Source organism: Centrocercus urophasianus, unplaced genomic scaffold, assembly GCF_019232065.1.
Source record: "Centrocercus urophasianus isolate 14NV4802_14NV808 unplaced genomic scaffold, USGS_Curo_1.0 seq_14, whole genome shotgun sequence".
Lineage (NCBI taxonomy): Eukaryota > Metazoa > Chordata > Aves > Galliformes > Phasianidae > Centrocercus > Centrocercus urophasianus.
In genome coordinates this window covers 39,040,832-39,056,200 of record NW_024884586.1, presented here as the reverse complement: position 1 = coordinate 39,056,200, position 15,369 = coordinate 39,040,832, and the positions used below count along the sequence as shown (strand labels likewise).

Below are 15,369 nucleotides of genomic sequence, written 5' to 3'. Positions count from 1 at the left end.
TGCATGTCACTGTCATGATTGCATAACAAGTTCCTTGACACGTTTGATCTTGACGTGTATTTGAGAAGCAGAGAATGTGATTACAATGGAGGAAAGGTCTGGAGATAGAGAAAAAGATGAATGGAAACTCTGGTACATAGGATGGAATAGTGTCATAGAGTTATCTCTGGATCTGTCTGTGTCCATGATGGGGACAGCCTGAAAAAGAGAGGGAGGCATGGGAGGAAGTGTCAAAGGTTTACGGGGCTGGTTCAGCCCAGTTCTGTGACTAATGGGGAAAGAGGACCCACAAACTTGAACCCAGGGAAAGCGAGAAAAAGTGGAAGGGTAGATAGATGGGTGATGGGCCTAAAAACAAAATAGCGGCAACAATCTGAAGAGGAAAGCTAATTTACTAAATACAATATCGAGATGCAAGATAACGCTATATAATTGGAATTGAGGCTTATAAATAAAATAAAATTAGTGAGAAAGTGTCCAAAACTGAAGGCCTTACTTAAAGCTGAAAGAGAGATGGCAAGGGAGCACACACTGCCAAGACAAGAAACAAAAAAAGGGGCAGTCTCGTGAGTTGTGAGCAGTTTTAGGTTTCCCTCTGAATGGAAAATGCAAAATCCTCTGGGGCATGTAGTTCTTCTCTCTGAGAACTGGGTACTTGGAAAATCAGCTGTCCATGGAACTGAAGCATTAGCTTTTTAACTCCAGTACTTTACATGATGTTATGATGTGCAATACCGATAACAAAAATCATAAATCCATGACATATAGTCATTTTTACAGTAGTCATCATTGCAGCCTTGGAACTACCTCCTTAAAAACTACTTTTGTGAAAAAGGACTTGGAGGTCTCCTAATTGGCAGATAGTAGAACATAAGTCAACAATGTAGTCTTGCAGTGCAAAATGTAGTGTGAAATGGTCTCCTGTAGTGTTTGTGCCAGTAAGGTTCATAGAAAATGTCTTGAAGTTTCACTTTGCAAGTTTTGATTATTTGAAAAATCTCTTGTCAATTTAGGTACTGTGCTAGATTACCAAGTGATCCATTTACACACCTAGCTCCCAAGTGTAAAACCAGAGAACTACCTGATCATACATTCTACTCTACTCTCTACCTGCCAATCAACTCACCTCTTCGAGCATCAATTGTTGTAGGTATTTGGGGACAGAGGAACATAAGAATAAGTGAATTTGTTGGTATAGATGTGTGCATGCCCCATTTTTTAAATTGATGTTTTTCAATATTAATGAAAGTCATATGACTTTCTCTTCCTACATTGTGCTCTGTAACTCCATTTAAATCTATTTCTGTTATCTGTTTTGCAACAATTACTGTCTTTTCCATGGGCAAAAGTATTTAGATATATTTAGATATCCATCTCAGTGCTTTTTTTTTTTTTTTACAAATGTGCTTAATTGTTTTTCACCAGTGATATTTCGAATTCAGAAGCTTGTAACTTTGATTTCTGTAGAAAAACAATGTAAACTAGCATATCTACACAACACTGTCATCAGTATAATATTTTATTAAGTTTTGTTTGCTTAGTGTTTTTGTTAAACTGTTTGTTTATTTTTGTTTGTTAATCAACTAAAGACTTCAAGAAATATTTAAATGTTTGTAGGGTCCTCCAATGAGTTGTGCAAGATTGGCTGAGAGAGTTGTAGCTCTTATTTGCTGTGAAAAACTGCACAAAATTGGTAAGGATTTGAAAAGCAGTATTTCTTTGGTAAATAGTTTTTTTTACAATTAAATATTGAAGATGATCTAGATGTTATGTATATACATGAATTTCTACTGAAGCTGTCTATTCTTACTTCCTTTCAGTTTGTTTTTTATATCATGTAGTTTATAGTTTAGCTTACAGCATGTGACCTAAAGTCATTTTCCAGAAGAATACTGTTATTTAACTTAATTTTGTCTTAAGCAGCAAATGCAACTTTAATGAAAGCCAAAGAGATTTCAATATTGAATATATTCAGTGTAGAAGGAAAAAGAATTTCATTCTCTAGAAGGTGTTGGTTGTAGATCAGGATTTAGATACTGCAGGCAGAAAACAAATTGTTGTTTTTTAAAAGTGAGTTTGAACAAAGTATTAAAAATCCAGAGTCCCAGACTGTACTTTTTACTGCATCTTAAGTCATGATCCAGAAATAATGTTGCAGGATTATTTCAACTGTCTTGTCTCTAATAGGCATAATGGAGCATATTCTTAACTACAAAATATTTTAGAGAATGTCATCAGTGCTCTGATGCAATACGAAAATATTTACATTTCTTTTAAATAAAAACTTTGATGAGTTACACCTTTTGATGACTGAATCCATACCAGTGAATTTATCCAGAATAATATTTCTGTGGCCCAGCTCCGTGTTGAGTGCATAGTTAACAGTATTGTTTCCTATTTTAGAATGATACATGAATATCTGTTCCTTCTTTGTTGCTATAACTTAATGTGTTTTTTAGACAAGTATTTCAGTTACCGCTTGCTTTTTGTCGTCAGACAGTTGAATTTTCTTGAGTATTTTCATAACAGAATTCAATTTTTCATTTGCTATTAACTTTATATTAAAACATTCGTTGTAATATTTTATATTTTAAAATAAATACTTAAGAAAAATAACCTTTATCATTCTTTTCCCAAATTTCACTTTTGAAGCCTTGAAATAGTAAGTGAATTTTAAAAACTCAGATCAGGTGTTTTCCTGAGCATATGTGGATGGACCTTGACAAGGCGAGAGTGTGATTGTTTTAATTGCTATTTATTTGTAATCTTTCACAATACCTAGGTGAACTGGATGATCATTTGATGCCAGTTGGAAAAGAAACGGTTAAATATGAGGAAGAGCTTGATTTACATGATGAAGAAGAAACCAGTGTGCCAGGAAGACCAGGCTCTACAAAAAGACGACAGTGCTACCCTAAAGCTGTTAGTATTGCTTAGTGCTAATGTTTATTCTTATCTGATAAGAATGTTTTGGGACAATTCAATTTGGAACAATTGTACTTCTATAGTTTTGATTGTATGGAAACTTGCATTATTATCTAAATTAGCTTATGGGAGCATGTGTTATAGAAACTTGCCTGTAGTTCAAAGAATGTACACTTTCTTCAAAACCTGGTAACTTTTTCCTAGTATGGTGTAAGGATGGCAGCAGATATAGTTGTTTTAAACCCAAGAAAGGCAGCGGTCACTATCTGGTCATAAAGAAGGAGTTGCTTACTCCTTTCTGAAGACCAGGGCTTGCCAAACACCCCAGAAAATATGATCTCCAAGTAGAAATTCTTCCCTTGCATCTGCCTGCCCTTGAATGAGATTAGATGAGACCTTGGGTCCACTCCTGGTCACACAGGTCAGTTGCTTCCACTTGTGCTCCCAGGGCTGGGTACACCCCTTCACCAGGTACTCAATATCTGGTTCAGGCCATGACCTAACAGTTCCCATACAAACTGTCATAACTGGAAGGGTTATCTGTTGTTGATAATCTGTAAATACTTAAGTTGTCTGGTAAATGTAGTAGAGCAATAGAAGAATTACGGATTTTCTAGAAAATAATTGAAAATTGATGGAGATTTTTGGAGGTCAGAATTATGTGCAAGCCACTAACCAAGTGTAGAAATTGCTCCTTTACCTATTTTTAATGTTTTTTAGATATTTGGTTTAATTCAGTAACTGTATTGCTCTAACAAAGATTTTCATATTTTTTTGTTTAACCCTTAGAGTATCAAATATACTTACAATATTTTTACTTTTAAATATTACTCCTAAAATACTAAAAGGTACACATGAGATAGTTGATAGTTCTGTGTCATTAAGTAGCTTATGCATAAATTTGTTACACCAGGTTTCAGCTACTTAAGATTGTATGATTGAAATTACTATTATGGTATTTGTGAGGAAAATGGAGGAAAGTTTTGTCAGAGTACCTTATGACTACTTAGGAACCTGCATCCTTACCCTGTAGTTGTTGATTTTTGCCTTATGGTCCTTTGAATAGGATTGTAACAAACAGTAGTATCTGGTAGTTGCTTCTGACAATCTTTGCATTTCATGAAGAAACCTATAGCCCTTGGTCACATCCGAGAACGTCAGCATGTAGTCTCAGAGTAGTAGTTTTTGTGCAAGAACTCCATTCTTGGTTTCCTCCACGTACTCTAATTTCAATAATAGCTTAAATAATTGGTTATTATGAAAGGTCAGTAAAGGAGACTGCATCATCGTAAAGAATATTATAGAGCGAATTACAAGATTAGGAAACCTTTTTTTTTTCCTGCAAGACTTATTCACTTGAAACTTTGCAAGGTGTTTCTTGTCACTACGAAGGCATTTTTCAGTCACTTTCCCTCTAGTGATTTTTCTGAATTAAGGCTACTTGTAAAATGCATGACGAAATGCTGTCTCATTCAGAGGGGCTGATTTGTCAAGTAACGCATCATTCTTTCACAGCTATGTTTTTTAATACAGAATCTGAGAATATTTTCCCTCACTTCAGTCCCAACTTTTCACATCTGGAAAAAAAGCTTTGGCAAATGTTTAAGGTCTACAAGATCCTCTTGGGTTTAATATGGTTATTAAACTTATGAGTAATTTTCCAATAAGCCAAGGCCTTAGTTTTGGTACAGTCTAACTTTAAAATCCATGCGTACATGTATTGCAGTTTATTTCTAGATAAGCAGAAGGATAACTTTCTGAGATCCAAAAAGTAATGAACTCCTACCAAAAGTAAGGGATGCTCTATGATAAAAATGAGCAGCGGAGTTAAAAATGCTCCTGGCTGTTGAGAACATTCAAATTTACAAGCTATAATAATAGAATACTTTTAATAGAAGACTTTTACAATGTAATGCTGGGCAACACAGGCCGTGTATAAAACTTTGTGTTGTTTTTTTTGTAATTCAAATTGTATTTAAAGAAAGTGATGTTTTAAAACTGCTTATCTAGAGAAAAGAATTTGTGTTAATAAAGATGTAAATTCAGCCAAGCTTATAGGAAAGCTGAATTACTAGATTGTAAGGGGGTTTTTATGTTGCTTCTGTCTCCTTCCCTCCTCCCTTTATTTATTTTCCTTCTAGTATTAAGAGTGAAAGATGCTGGACATAGAGTGCTCCAGATTTACTGGCTAAATTTAGAAATTGGCATCAAAAGTTTAGTTGTGTTAATAGTGAAGTTATGTCTGTATTGTACAGTTAGATTTCCGTTTCTAACACAGTGGATGCAGCGGAAAGTTAGTTGTGTAATGTAGAGCTAATTTCCCTTAGCAAACAGGTAGATCTGGCTGCATTGTTCTCCTTTGACATGAGTTCCTAAGTTCCAGGCCAGGTTGCTGATGAGATGTTTTTGTGTAAGAAAGAGCTTACTTAAGTCTAAATTTTCTTATTCCTTGTTTTTAGCAGTACCTTACCAAATAAGCATAGGGAGGCTTGTTCAAAGAATAGTTTTGCTGATTTAATTGTGCTGATGTTTTTCCATTTTATGATTTTTAGATTCCAGAATGTTTGAGGGATAGTTATCCCAAACCTGATCAGCCCTGTTACCTGTATGTAATAGGAATGGTGTTAACTACTCCATTGCCTGATGAGCTCAACTTTAGGAGACGAAAGCTATATCCTCCTGAGGATACAACAAGATGTTTTGGCATATTGACAGCCAAACCTATACCTCAGGTAATGAATTTAGCTACTTTCTTTCATCTAACATGCTTCACAATCTCATTTTCCAGGCTGAAGAGTTGGAAATGACTATAAAAGGCAAGAGACATTTGAATAACAGCTTTAATATGTTTTAACTTTTAGTTAGACCTCAAAGATGGTTAGACTTGATGTGTGTAATAGGAAAGGGAGTGTAATAGGAATAGGAATTTAGTAATAGGAATGGGAGGGTGGTTGGACTAGATGATCTTGCAGGTTGTTTCCAACCTTGTGATTCTGTGATCTTTTCTGTGTCCTTTCCAACTGGTCTGTACTGCATAAGTACGCTTCTATCAAGCTACCTTTGGAAAATAAGTGATATTATATCTAATCCAGTCATCACTTTATTTTCTGTCATTAGTGACAGAACAAGCTGTTCTCTTGTAAACAAGCTTTGAAATTAAAAATTTTCATTCTTTATTATTTTGCAGTGGCTCCAAATGTTCTTTTTTTTTTTTTTTTTTTTTTTTTTTTTTTGTCAAAGGTATGATAGAAATGGAGTTTCAGCTAGGGAGATGGCCTGAAGTATTGCCTCATCTTTAGGAAAGCTACAGTAACAAGCCCTTTCAGTACTCCTCTGAGTATTGCTGCTGCAGCAGAAGTATGCTGTGCTAAAAGAAATTGACACAAAGCTGTGAATTGTAGTTACATCTGAGAGGAGTTCTATATGGTGAGAGTGCAGATGAGAAGATTTAGTTACTGCACTCTTACCTGAAGTGAGTACTCTCATATTCCATCCTGGCTTAAAAATATCTTTTGTGACAAAAATACCAAACTCACGGTGAATAATTGGCAGTGAAACCACATTGTAGATCCATCTATAGCACTTTTAATGGAAGCGCATGGATGGGATTCCTATTATTAAATATGAGAATTTTTAGAGGAAGTATAGAGAAGTGATTACTGAAGATAACTACCACTGCTTAAAACAGCACACTCTGTTCCTGCCCAGCCTGCATTTGTGCTTGGAATTGCCCTGATCCAAATGCAGGACCTTGCACTTGGCCTTGTTGAACTTCATGAGGTTGGCATGGCCCCTCTCTCAAGCCTGTCCAGGTCTCTCTGAATAGCATCCCTTCTCTCTAGCATGTCAACTGCACCACTCAGCTTGCTGTCATCTGCAAATTTGCTGAGGGTGCGCTCAATCCTACTGTACTTGTTGCCTACAAAGATGTTAAATAGCACTTGATCTGGTTTGCTGTTAGGTGAGACAGGCAGTATCTCTGATGCAAATGCTAAAGTAGTAATGTGTCGCGGGAGAATGCCAGCTTAAGCAATTTAGGCTGTTGTAGGAAGGGTACCTTTGGAGTTATTTCTTACTCTTTAAAGAGGCTGGGATATTAGACAATTGGTGTATGGTCTGCCCCCAGCCTTGGAAAAGACGTGAGTGTTGTTTCAAACAGCTGGCAGACCTTCTGTCATTAGCACTGTGGTATCAAAGTGTTAGCAGGTGTCTTTGCATAGAAATGTCTGAACTACACAACTAGTGCTCTGTAGAGGAATCCTGTTTTGAATCTTTCCCTTTTGATTATGTTTGTTTCTCTTCCCATATTTAGATTCCTCACTTTCCTGTGTATACTCGCTCTGGAGAGGTTACAATATCTATTGAGCTTAAGAAATCTGGTTTTACTCTGTCTTTGCAAATGCTTGAGCTGATAACACGACTCCACCAGTACATTTTCTCACATATTCTTCGTCTTGAGAAACCTGCACTAGAGTTCAAACCCACGGAAGCTGATTCAGCCTACTGTGTTCTACCTCTTAACGTTGGTAAGAACAGAGGTGTTTTTTTAATATTCACTTTTAATTCTTTTAATTAAGCAAAACATTTTTTAGTATTTATTTTAAATTTCAGAGATTAACTGCTGAAATAATGCTATATGTGGTAGTATGAAATCTTATTCAGTTTTGTTTTGATTTCTTATTCACAGTTCTAAGTTTTAACTTAGTGATGAGTTGATTTACAGCAAATTTCAGCTGACTCAATTAGGGTATATAATCACACACATATTATGTGTGTATATGTATGTATCACAAGTACAATAGAAATACAGAATAAGAAAGCACACTGAATAAGAAAAAAAAAAATGTAATTTGCAACTTGTCAGAAAATCTCTTCCTGAAAAACTCTCCTGTGAATAACTGTTATATGTTTTTCTTTTCGAAGTTGATGACTCCAGCACTTTGGACATTGACTTTAAATTTATGGAAGACATTGAAAAGTCTGAAGCACGTACAGGCATTCCCAGTACACAGTATACAAAAGAAATGCCTTTTATTTTCAAGTTAGAAGACTACCAGGATGCAGTTATCATTCCACGGTGAGTAGCAAGTATTTCTATTATTTGGACATTCTACAAACCAAGCATGGCTTTGAATAAAATAAGAAAAAGGAATTTTGTAAAAGCTTAATTATATAACATATTCTTCAGTGAAGAATTTCAGATTTTCACATAGTATCCAGTGAGCATCACAAAAAGGTGTTTCACAATCCTGACTTCAGTTTTCTAATATTGTACCTCTATTAAAATAATTATGTTGCCTTTGGAAAGCTATGGTGAACTTACTACATTAGGTATTTGAATTTTTGTATTTTAATCTTATTTACCAGTGTGGCCAAAATACATTTTTTTGTATGAGAATTCTGATTCTCTGAATTTTACTGACTCTAGCACAAAAAGGAAACCAGATTTAAAAAAACTAAGTTATCAAGTTTAATTGGTGTTTGGAATTAAGAAATCAGCATTCACAGAATTAGTCTTGAGACTGTTATCAATATATTTGATTTTGAAGTTGTAGATCACTCATTTACTTAACTAATGTTTGAAAATAAAAGCCCCAAAGTGAGTTATTTAATGGTTTATCACTTAATCACATTCAAGCATTAAGAAATCATCACAGGCTTTACTCTGAGGATAAAACATGCTAAACTTTTTTTTTAGGTATCGAAATTTTGATCAGCCTCATCGATTCTATGTAGCTGACGTATACACTGATCTTACTCCACTCAGTAAATTCCCTTCCCCTGAATATGAAACTTTTGCTGAATATTATAAAACAAAATATAATCTTGATCTGACCAATCTCAACCAGCCACTGCTGGATGTGGACCACACATCTTCAAGGTAAACAACAATCATGTTTCTGTATGATACCTGAAATATGACAACAAAATGTCATTTTTTTTTTTTCCTCTGTGTGATAAAGTTGAAGGTTTGTGCTTTCCAAAATACTGGTTTTTTTCTTGAGTGATACCTTGCATATGTTATACAACTGTAACTTGAGTCTGTTCCTTGTATTCTTTCTTTTTTCTAGAAGTAGCTTTGCTTAATTTCATAATGCATTACAGGTGAATTCTGTGAACAAGTCATCGCTTCAGAAAGTGTAAGCTAATAAGTTTTATTCATTATGTACTTATATTAAACTATTTTCACATGTATTTTAGACTTAATCTTTTGACTCCTCGCCATTTGAATCAGAAGGGGAAAGCACTTCCACTAAGCAGTGCTGAGAAGAGGAAAGCAAAATGGGAAAGCCTGCAGAATAAGCAGGTAAAATACAAGTATTAATTCAAGTTGCGTCTGCATTAACAGTAGCCTGGAGACTACCCTTAGAAATAAAATTATATTCTTCCCATCTCAGATACTGGTTCCTGAGCTATGTGCTATACATCCTATTCCAGCATCTTTGTGGAGAAAAGCAGTTTGCCTCCCCAGCATACTGTATCGCCTGCACTGCCTTTTGACAGCAGAGGAACTAAGAGCTCAAACAGCCACTGATGCTGGTGTAGGGGTTAAATCACTACCTGCAGATTTCAGGTACGTATTTTTTCAAATATGTTTAAAATCTGACTTCATTGAAAGCAAGGGAAAAACTTACTGTTGTTGTGAGAATTTGAGATTGATAGTCTCTGTTTAACTCAGGCTAATCAATGTTTTCAGTGAAACTGATAATTAAAGACTTGATTGGAAATAGTGAGCACAGCATCTGAATTCACTTTTTTCAGAAAAATATTACTTTAACAAGTATGTGCATGTAGTTATCTATCATATTTTTTTCTTCTTAACAAAGCCAGCATGTTCTCTTCACAGATATCCTAACCTGGACTTCGGATGGAAAAAATCTATTGACAGCAAATCTTTCATCTCTATACCTAGCTCCTCTTTGGTAGAGAATGAAAATTACTGTAAGCACAGCACAATTGTAGTCCCTGAAAATGCTGCACATCAAGGTGCTAATAGAACCTCTTCTGCAGAAAAACATGACCAAATGTCTGTGAGTTACAGAGCACTGCTTGATGAGTCACCCAGTAAACTCCAAATTGATGTCTCAGCAGAACTTGCAGCAATTAATGGTGTTTCTTATAATAAAAATCTTGCCAATGGCAATTGTGATTTAGTTAACAGAGACTTTTGCCAAGGAAATCAGCTGAATTACTGCAGGCAGGAAATACCTGTACAACCAACTACCTCATATCCCATTCAGAATTTATACAGCAGTGAGAACCAGCCCAAGCCCAGCAATGAATGTACTCTACTGAGTAATAAATACCTTGATGGAAATGCTAACAGATCTACCTCAGATGGATGCCCCAAAATGACAGTGACCACCAGTACTTCGACAGCTCTTAATCTTTCAAAAGACAAAATGGATTCTGAAAAGAACACTTCCAGTGGGTACTCCTCAAAAACTCTTGGTCCTAATCCTGGTCTCATTCTTCAGGCTTTGACTCTTTCAAATGCTAGTGATGGATTTAATCTGGAGCGACTAGAAATGCTTGGTGATTCATTTTTAAAGCATGCCATCACTACGTACTTGTTTTGCACTTATCCTGATGCACACGAGGGACGGCTGTCATACATGAGAAGTAAAAAAGTAAGTAGTAACAATCCAATGCTATCACATATAATATTGCATATTATATAAATATGAATTACATATATTGTATGTATATGTAGTTACATATGTTGTATTGCGTGTGTGTATGTATATATATATATATGCATATATGTATGTGTGTGTGTGTATATACATATATAAAAACACAAGATGAGGCAATTTATGCTACTATAGCTGAAATTGAAATTGTTTTTTTACAGTTTGTTTCTAAATCTAAAGCAGCTAATGACTTGGCTAAACTGAACTGAAAGTTCTGGGTTAATGAGAACATATTTGGTGGACCAAACTTTTTAGTTGTTTAGAGTAGAAACTCTTAATGGGAGCACTTGATTCAAGAGTTTGCAGCACGGAGAATTAGACTGTAGCTTTACTGGCCTTTTATTTGTTTCCACAATGAGTTGCCTTCCACAAAAAAAAAAGCTTTTTGCATGATCTTACAGGAATACTAAAAATGAAACAAACAACAAATTGTATATAATTGTTAAATAAAAAAATTATAGAAGTATGTTAATGTAAATGTTAGTGAGCAAAGTCTTCACTTCTGCTGTTACAGTTTTAGAATTCTAGAGTCATAATTGTTTTTTTCCATGTAACATAACTTAAATTTAATGTTGAGAATTTGATTGACTACTTCTAATAAAATGCATCACTGAGGATTAAATAACTGAGTAGTCTAGTCTTGGAAAACGAGGAAGGCTAAATAACTTCAAATAAAAGTATTTGATGTGGAGATCTTGGAGTGGGTCCAGAGGAGGGCTACTAAAATGATCAGAGGGCTGGAGCACGTCTCCTATTAAGAAAGAGTGAGGGAACTGGGCTTGTTTAGCTTGGAAAAGAGAAGGCTCTGGGGAGACCTCATTGTGGCCTTCCACTACTTGAAGCGAATGCATAACCAGGAGGGGGAACAGCTGTTTACATGGGTTGATATTGATAGAACAAGGGGGAATGGTTTTAAACTGAGATAGGGAAGGTTTAGGTTAGATAGTAGGAGGAAGTTTTTCACTTGGAGGGTGGCGACACACTGGAACAGGTTGCCCAAGGAAGTCGTGGATGCCCCGTCCCTGGAGCATTCAAGGCCAGGCTGGATGTGGCTCTGGGCAGCCTGGTCTGGTGGTTGGCGACCCTGCACATAGCAGGGGGGTTGAAACTTGATGATCATTGTGGTCCTTTTCAACCCAGGCCATTCTGTGAATGCAATTGGTATTTGAGTTCAGATTTCAAGGCTTGAAAAAGAACGTGGAAATTGTGTTTAAAATAAGAAATGAAGGTCAGAAGTTGGTAGTTCTAAAGTAAAAGAAACTCTTAATGCTTGTGTGTGTTTTTCCTTTCGTTTTAAAATATTTTAAAAGCTTTCAAGTCTATCAGAATAACATCCGGATTATAACTTAAGATTTTTTATGTGGAAGAGTTTTAACATTTTCTATTGCTAAAGCTTAGGTCAATCTACCCATAATAGTAATCATTTTTCATTCCAAATCTAGCTTGAATGTTGATTGTTAATACTGGTAATTAATGACACTTGTCCAGGCTATATTTACTGTTATTCTAAAATTAGTAGTAATTTTGCTTTGCAAAGAGAACTTAATCTAAGAGATTGAGCTGAAATTGTCACACCTAATATGTTTAACTTAAATAAATAAACCTCTGCTATGCTGTGAATTGGTTGCACTATGTTAAGAAATCCGAACACCCTTTAGAGATCTAAAGGAAATGCACGATGGTAGAAAATCTGACCTGACCTCATAAAATCGTTTTGGTCCTTCATGTATTAACCTTTTCTTCTATAAATGCATGTCCAGAGATTTATCAAAGTATCTTTCCTGAAGGTCAGCAACTGTAACTTGTATCGCCTTGGAAAAAAGAAAGGACTGCCTAGTCGAATGGTGGTATCGATTTTTGATCCCCCTGTCAACTGGCTTCCTCCCGGTTACATAGTAAACCAGGACAAGAGCAACACTGATAAATGGGAGAAAGATGAAACGGTAAGAATTCATTTAACAGTGTTGATGAATAATTATCTGCATCTATCAGAATACTTTAATGACTGTGATCTGTATCCTCTAACTCCTTCCTTCTCCTGTCCCTTACATATTTTGCTACATTTTGGAAAAAAAAAAAAAGAAAAAAAATCCATTTATTTTTCTCATTCTAAAACTTAACCATAATTTAAGGAAAATGAGCAAGCTGATCCCGAATAGAGCCCAAACTAAGGAAATTTGTTGAACATCATCCAATATGTACTAATAGAAAAGCAGGAAAGAAAAAGCTTTTTTGCTTTAGTTAAGGTACTCTCCTGAGTTTACCTGGTCTGAAGTTTCTCCTGGAAATTTTAAACTGAATTATCATTATTGGTTTTGCTGTAACATTTGTATGCAGAAGAAATTTTGTCTGCTTTTTAATAAATGTTTTTCCCTTTATAGAATATATGAGGTGTTGTTATTTTTCACAGTGGTTTGGAGAATGAAGTTTACAGCTGGCTTGAGACAATACTGCTTGCTGTTAGCTAGAAAGCGAGGATGGCTGAGAATTACTCTTCATCCAAAAATAAAATGCAGACACTTCTTAGTGCCTATTGCTAAAAACTTCAGAATGGCAAATCTTAATGAAGAAGTAAATTATTTTCTGATCTAACTCATTTTATGTCAAGAGTAGAAGTGGATGTTTAGGAAACACCACTGATTACAGCAAACAGTGGTTTAATTTTTAGGTGCTTGAAAATAATTTGGAGGTTAGGAGGAAGTGTAGGGATTTTTTATTTTTTTTTTTTCCCAATTCAAAGACCACACTCAGATTGAAGAACCACCAGAGGGCATATGAGAGGGCTGTTAGGTAGATGTACTGTGCAAATAAATATTTATTGCAGAATAAAACAACTTGATTATTGTGGTTCTGTATTGTGCCAAGATTTCATTTCAAAGAGACTTACTGTTTTACCTTTCTAAAAACAAAATAGTACAGTTGGGATAGGTAATAATCATTACTTTTAAAAAGCTTTCAGTTCTCTATAGCTTTTCAGTGGCCTCTTCCTCTTTCACTATTTGTTTAAATAAAATTATCAATTTCAGACCGAAATAAGGAGGTTTTTTTATGCCAAGTGGTGAATTAGATTTTCTGTTATCTTAGATTTAAATTTCATTGTTTATCTGTGGATCTAGAAATCTCATTTCATTATGACAAGTTATTGTTGAAATGTCCTAATCAAATGTTGGCATTATTGTGTTGTCAAGCATTAAGATCTTTCCTGTAGCAGAATGATCTGTTATTTTATCAAATAGCTGATATCCAAACAGCAAGAAAAAAAAATGTAGTTTTATTTAGCTTGTGGCCTTGACTTATTCAAAGTTAATTTTATGTTCTTTAAGAAAAAAAATTCTCTTCTGGGGTTAATTTTTTATTATTTTTGAAAGGCTTTTTAATAATGAAAAAGCATAACTATCAGAATTATATCCTGACTCGTTTAGCTACTGAGTATACTCATCAATTAATTTTTCATTTTCTGTTTTTGTAATGTGAGAGGCAATACGCAGGCAGTGTTAGGGTAGGTTACTTAGCTGTCCTGTTTCTTCAAGTTATTTAATTTGTGAATGAAATTACAGCAAAAATGCAATGTATCATTTTTAAAATATTTACAAGGACTGTCACTGAACTCTTAAAAACGAATGCTTCTCATTTTTATTTTAGTGGCAGGTGGGACAAGTGATATTTGATTAAAAAAAACAAACAAACAAAAAAAACAAACAGCTCAGTTCTAGGTGGTTAGAAAACTTATGCTGCTACTAGTTTCTAGAATACATACTTAACAAATTTCTGCAATTTTCACTGAATAATTAAAGTTAGTGAAATCCCTGCTTTGGGCATGTGAAATGGGTAATTATAACAGCAGAATTTTTTTGATAGAATATAGCTGGGCCATGAATTTCTATAGCCATTCCCTCTCCCTTCCTTCACCTTTCCTAGACCTGGGGCTGCTACATTGTGTTGAGGAAGAAGGTCGTGATCCAGTTGGTCAGTGGATGGTTTCAGGGGCTTTCTGGTCACCCTACAGCTGCACATCCACAGCTCTAAGAACTTGTACATTTGGCCCAAATAGAGGGGTCCCCAGTTCTAGCATCTGGTTCACAGATTTGCAAGATTAGATAGCTGAGACTACAGCATACCATACATAGATTGAGGGCAGATTTAGGCTGTTTCACTTGATTCAAAATAGTGTTGGCTTTCAAGACCCAATCCAGAAAAGCACTTTGAATCTGATCTTGCTCCGATCAAATTCAGTGGCAGAATTCCCATTGACATCAGTGATGTTGGGTTGAGCCTGTGAATAGTCCTTTTGATATAAGGACGGCTACTTATGCGTTTAGTTAATATGTTAATGTTCTTTCCTGGACTGGGGCCACAGCAAATTGTACAGCATCGTATCGCTTGGACGTATCTGTGTTCAATTTACAATTTATTTCGGTGTACACCGATTTGTTCCATGTGAGGAGGGGAAAGATATGAGGCATAATTACTTTTATTGTTGTGGATTGTAATTATGTATTAAAAATGGTGACAAATGCAACTTTTAATTAGACAAGGTTATGGGTATAGTCTGAAAAAAAAAGTTCCTATCTAAAGGATAGGATTAATACTGGTTCCCATTGTATCATTGTCCTACATCATGATTTAATGTATAGGTTGCTGTTCAGTATCAAAAAAAAATCTATATTGCATAACTGTCATTTATGTGCTTTTCCATTCTTAAACATTCTCTATTGAAATCTTGGTGATGCAAAACATTTGAGAAGCTGGG

At 35.2% G+C, this 15,369-nt stretch overlaps 1 protein-coding gene across 5 annotated transcripts in view; it reads left to right on the top strand.

Moving 5' to 3' along the window:
• Positions 1 to 15,369, top strand: part of DICER1 (dicer 1, ribonuclease III) — a 65,387-nt gene that overhangs the window by 38,413 nt on the left and 11,605 nt on the right. For 4 of the 5 annotated variants that reach the window (XM_042813491.1, XM_042813490.1, XM_042813492.1 and 1 more), the window contains exons 14-24: positions 1,014 to 1,146; positions 1,618 to 1,693; positions 2,783 to 2,922; positions 5,478 to 5,657; positions 7,238 to 7,451; positions 7,849 to 8,002; positions 8,624 to 8,806; positions 9,127 to 9,232; positions 9,324 to 9,499; positions 9,773 to 10,556; positions 12,407 to 12,562. In XM_042813491.1, coding sequence (XP_042669425.1) covers positions 1,014 to 1,146; positions 1,618 to 1,693; positions 2,783 to 2,922; positions 5,478 to 5,657; positions 7,238 to 7,451; positions 7,849 to 8,002; positions 8,624 to 8,806; positions 9,127 to 9,232; positions 9,324 to 9,499; positions 9,773 to 10,556; positions 12,407 to 12,562 — 2,302 coding nt within the window. Of the gene's footprint in view, positions 1 to 1,013; positions 1,147 to 1,617; positions 1,694 to 2,782; positions 2,923 to 5,477; positions 5,658 to 7,237; positions 7,452 to 7,848; positions 8,003 to 8,623; positions 8,807 to 9,126; positions 9,233 to 9,323; positions 9,500 to 9,772; positions 10,557 to 12,406; positions 12,563 to 15,369 lie in introns of those variants that run through there. The other variant, XM_042813493.1, reaches the window with a different exon arrangement.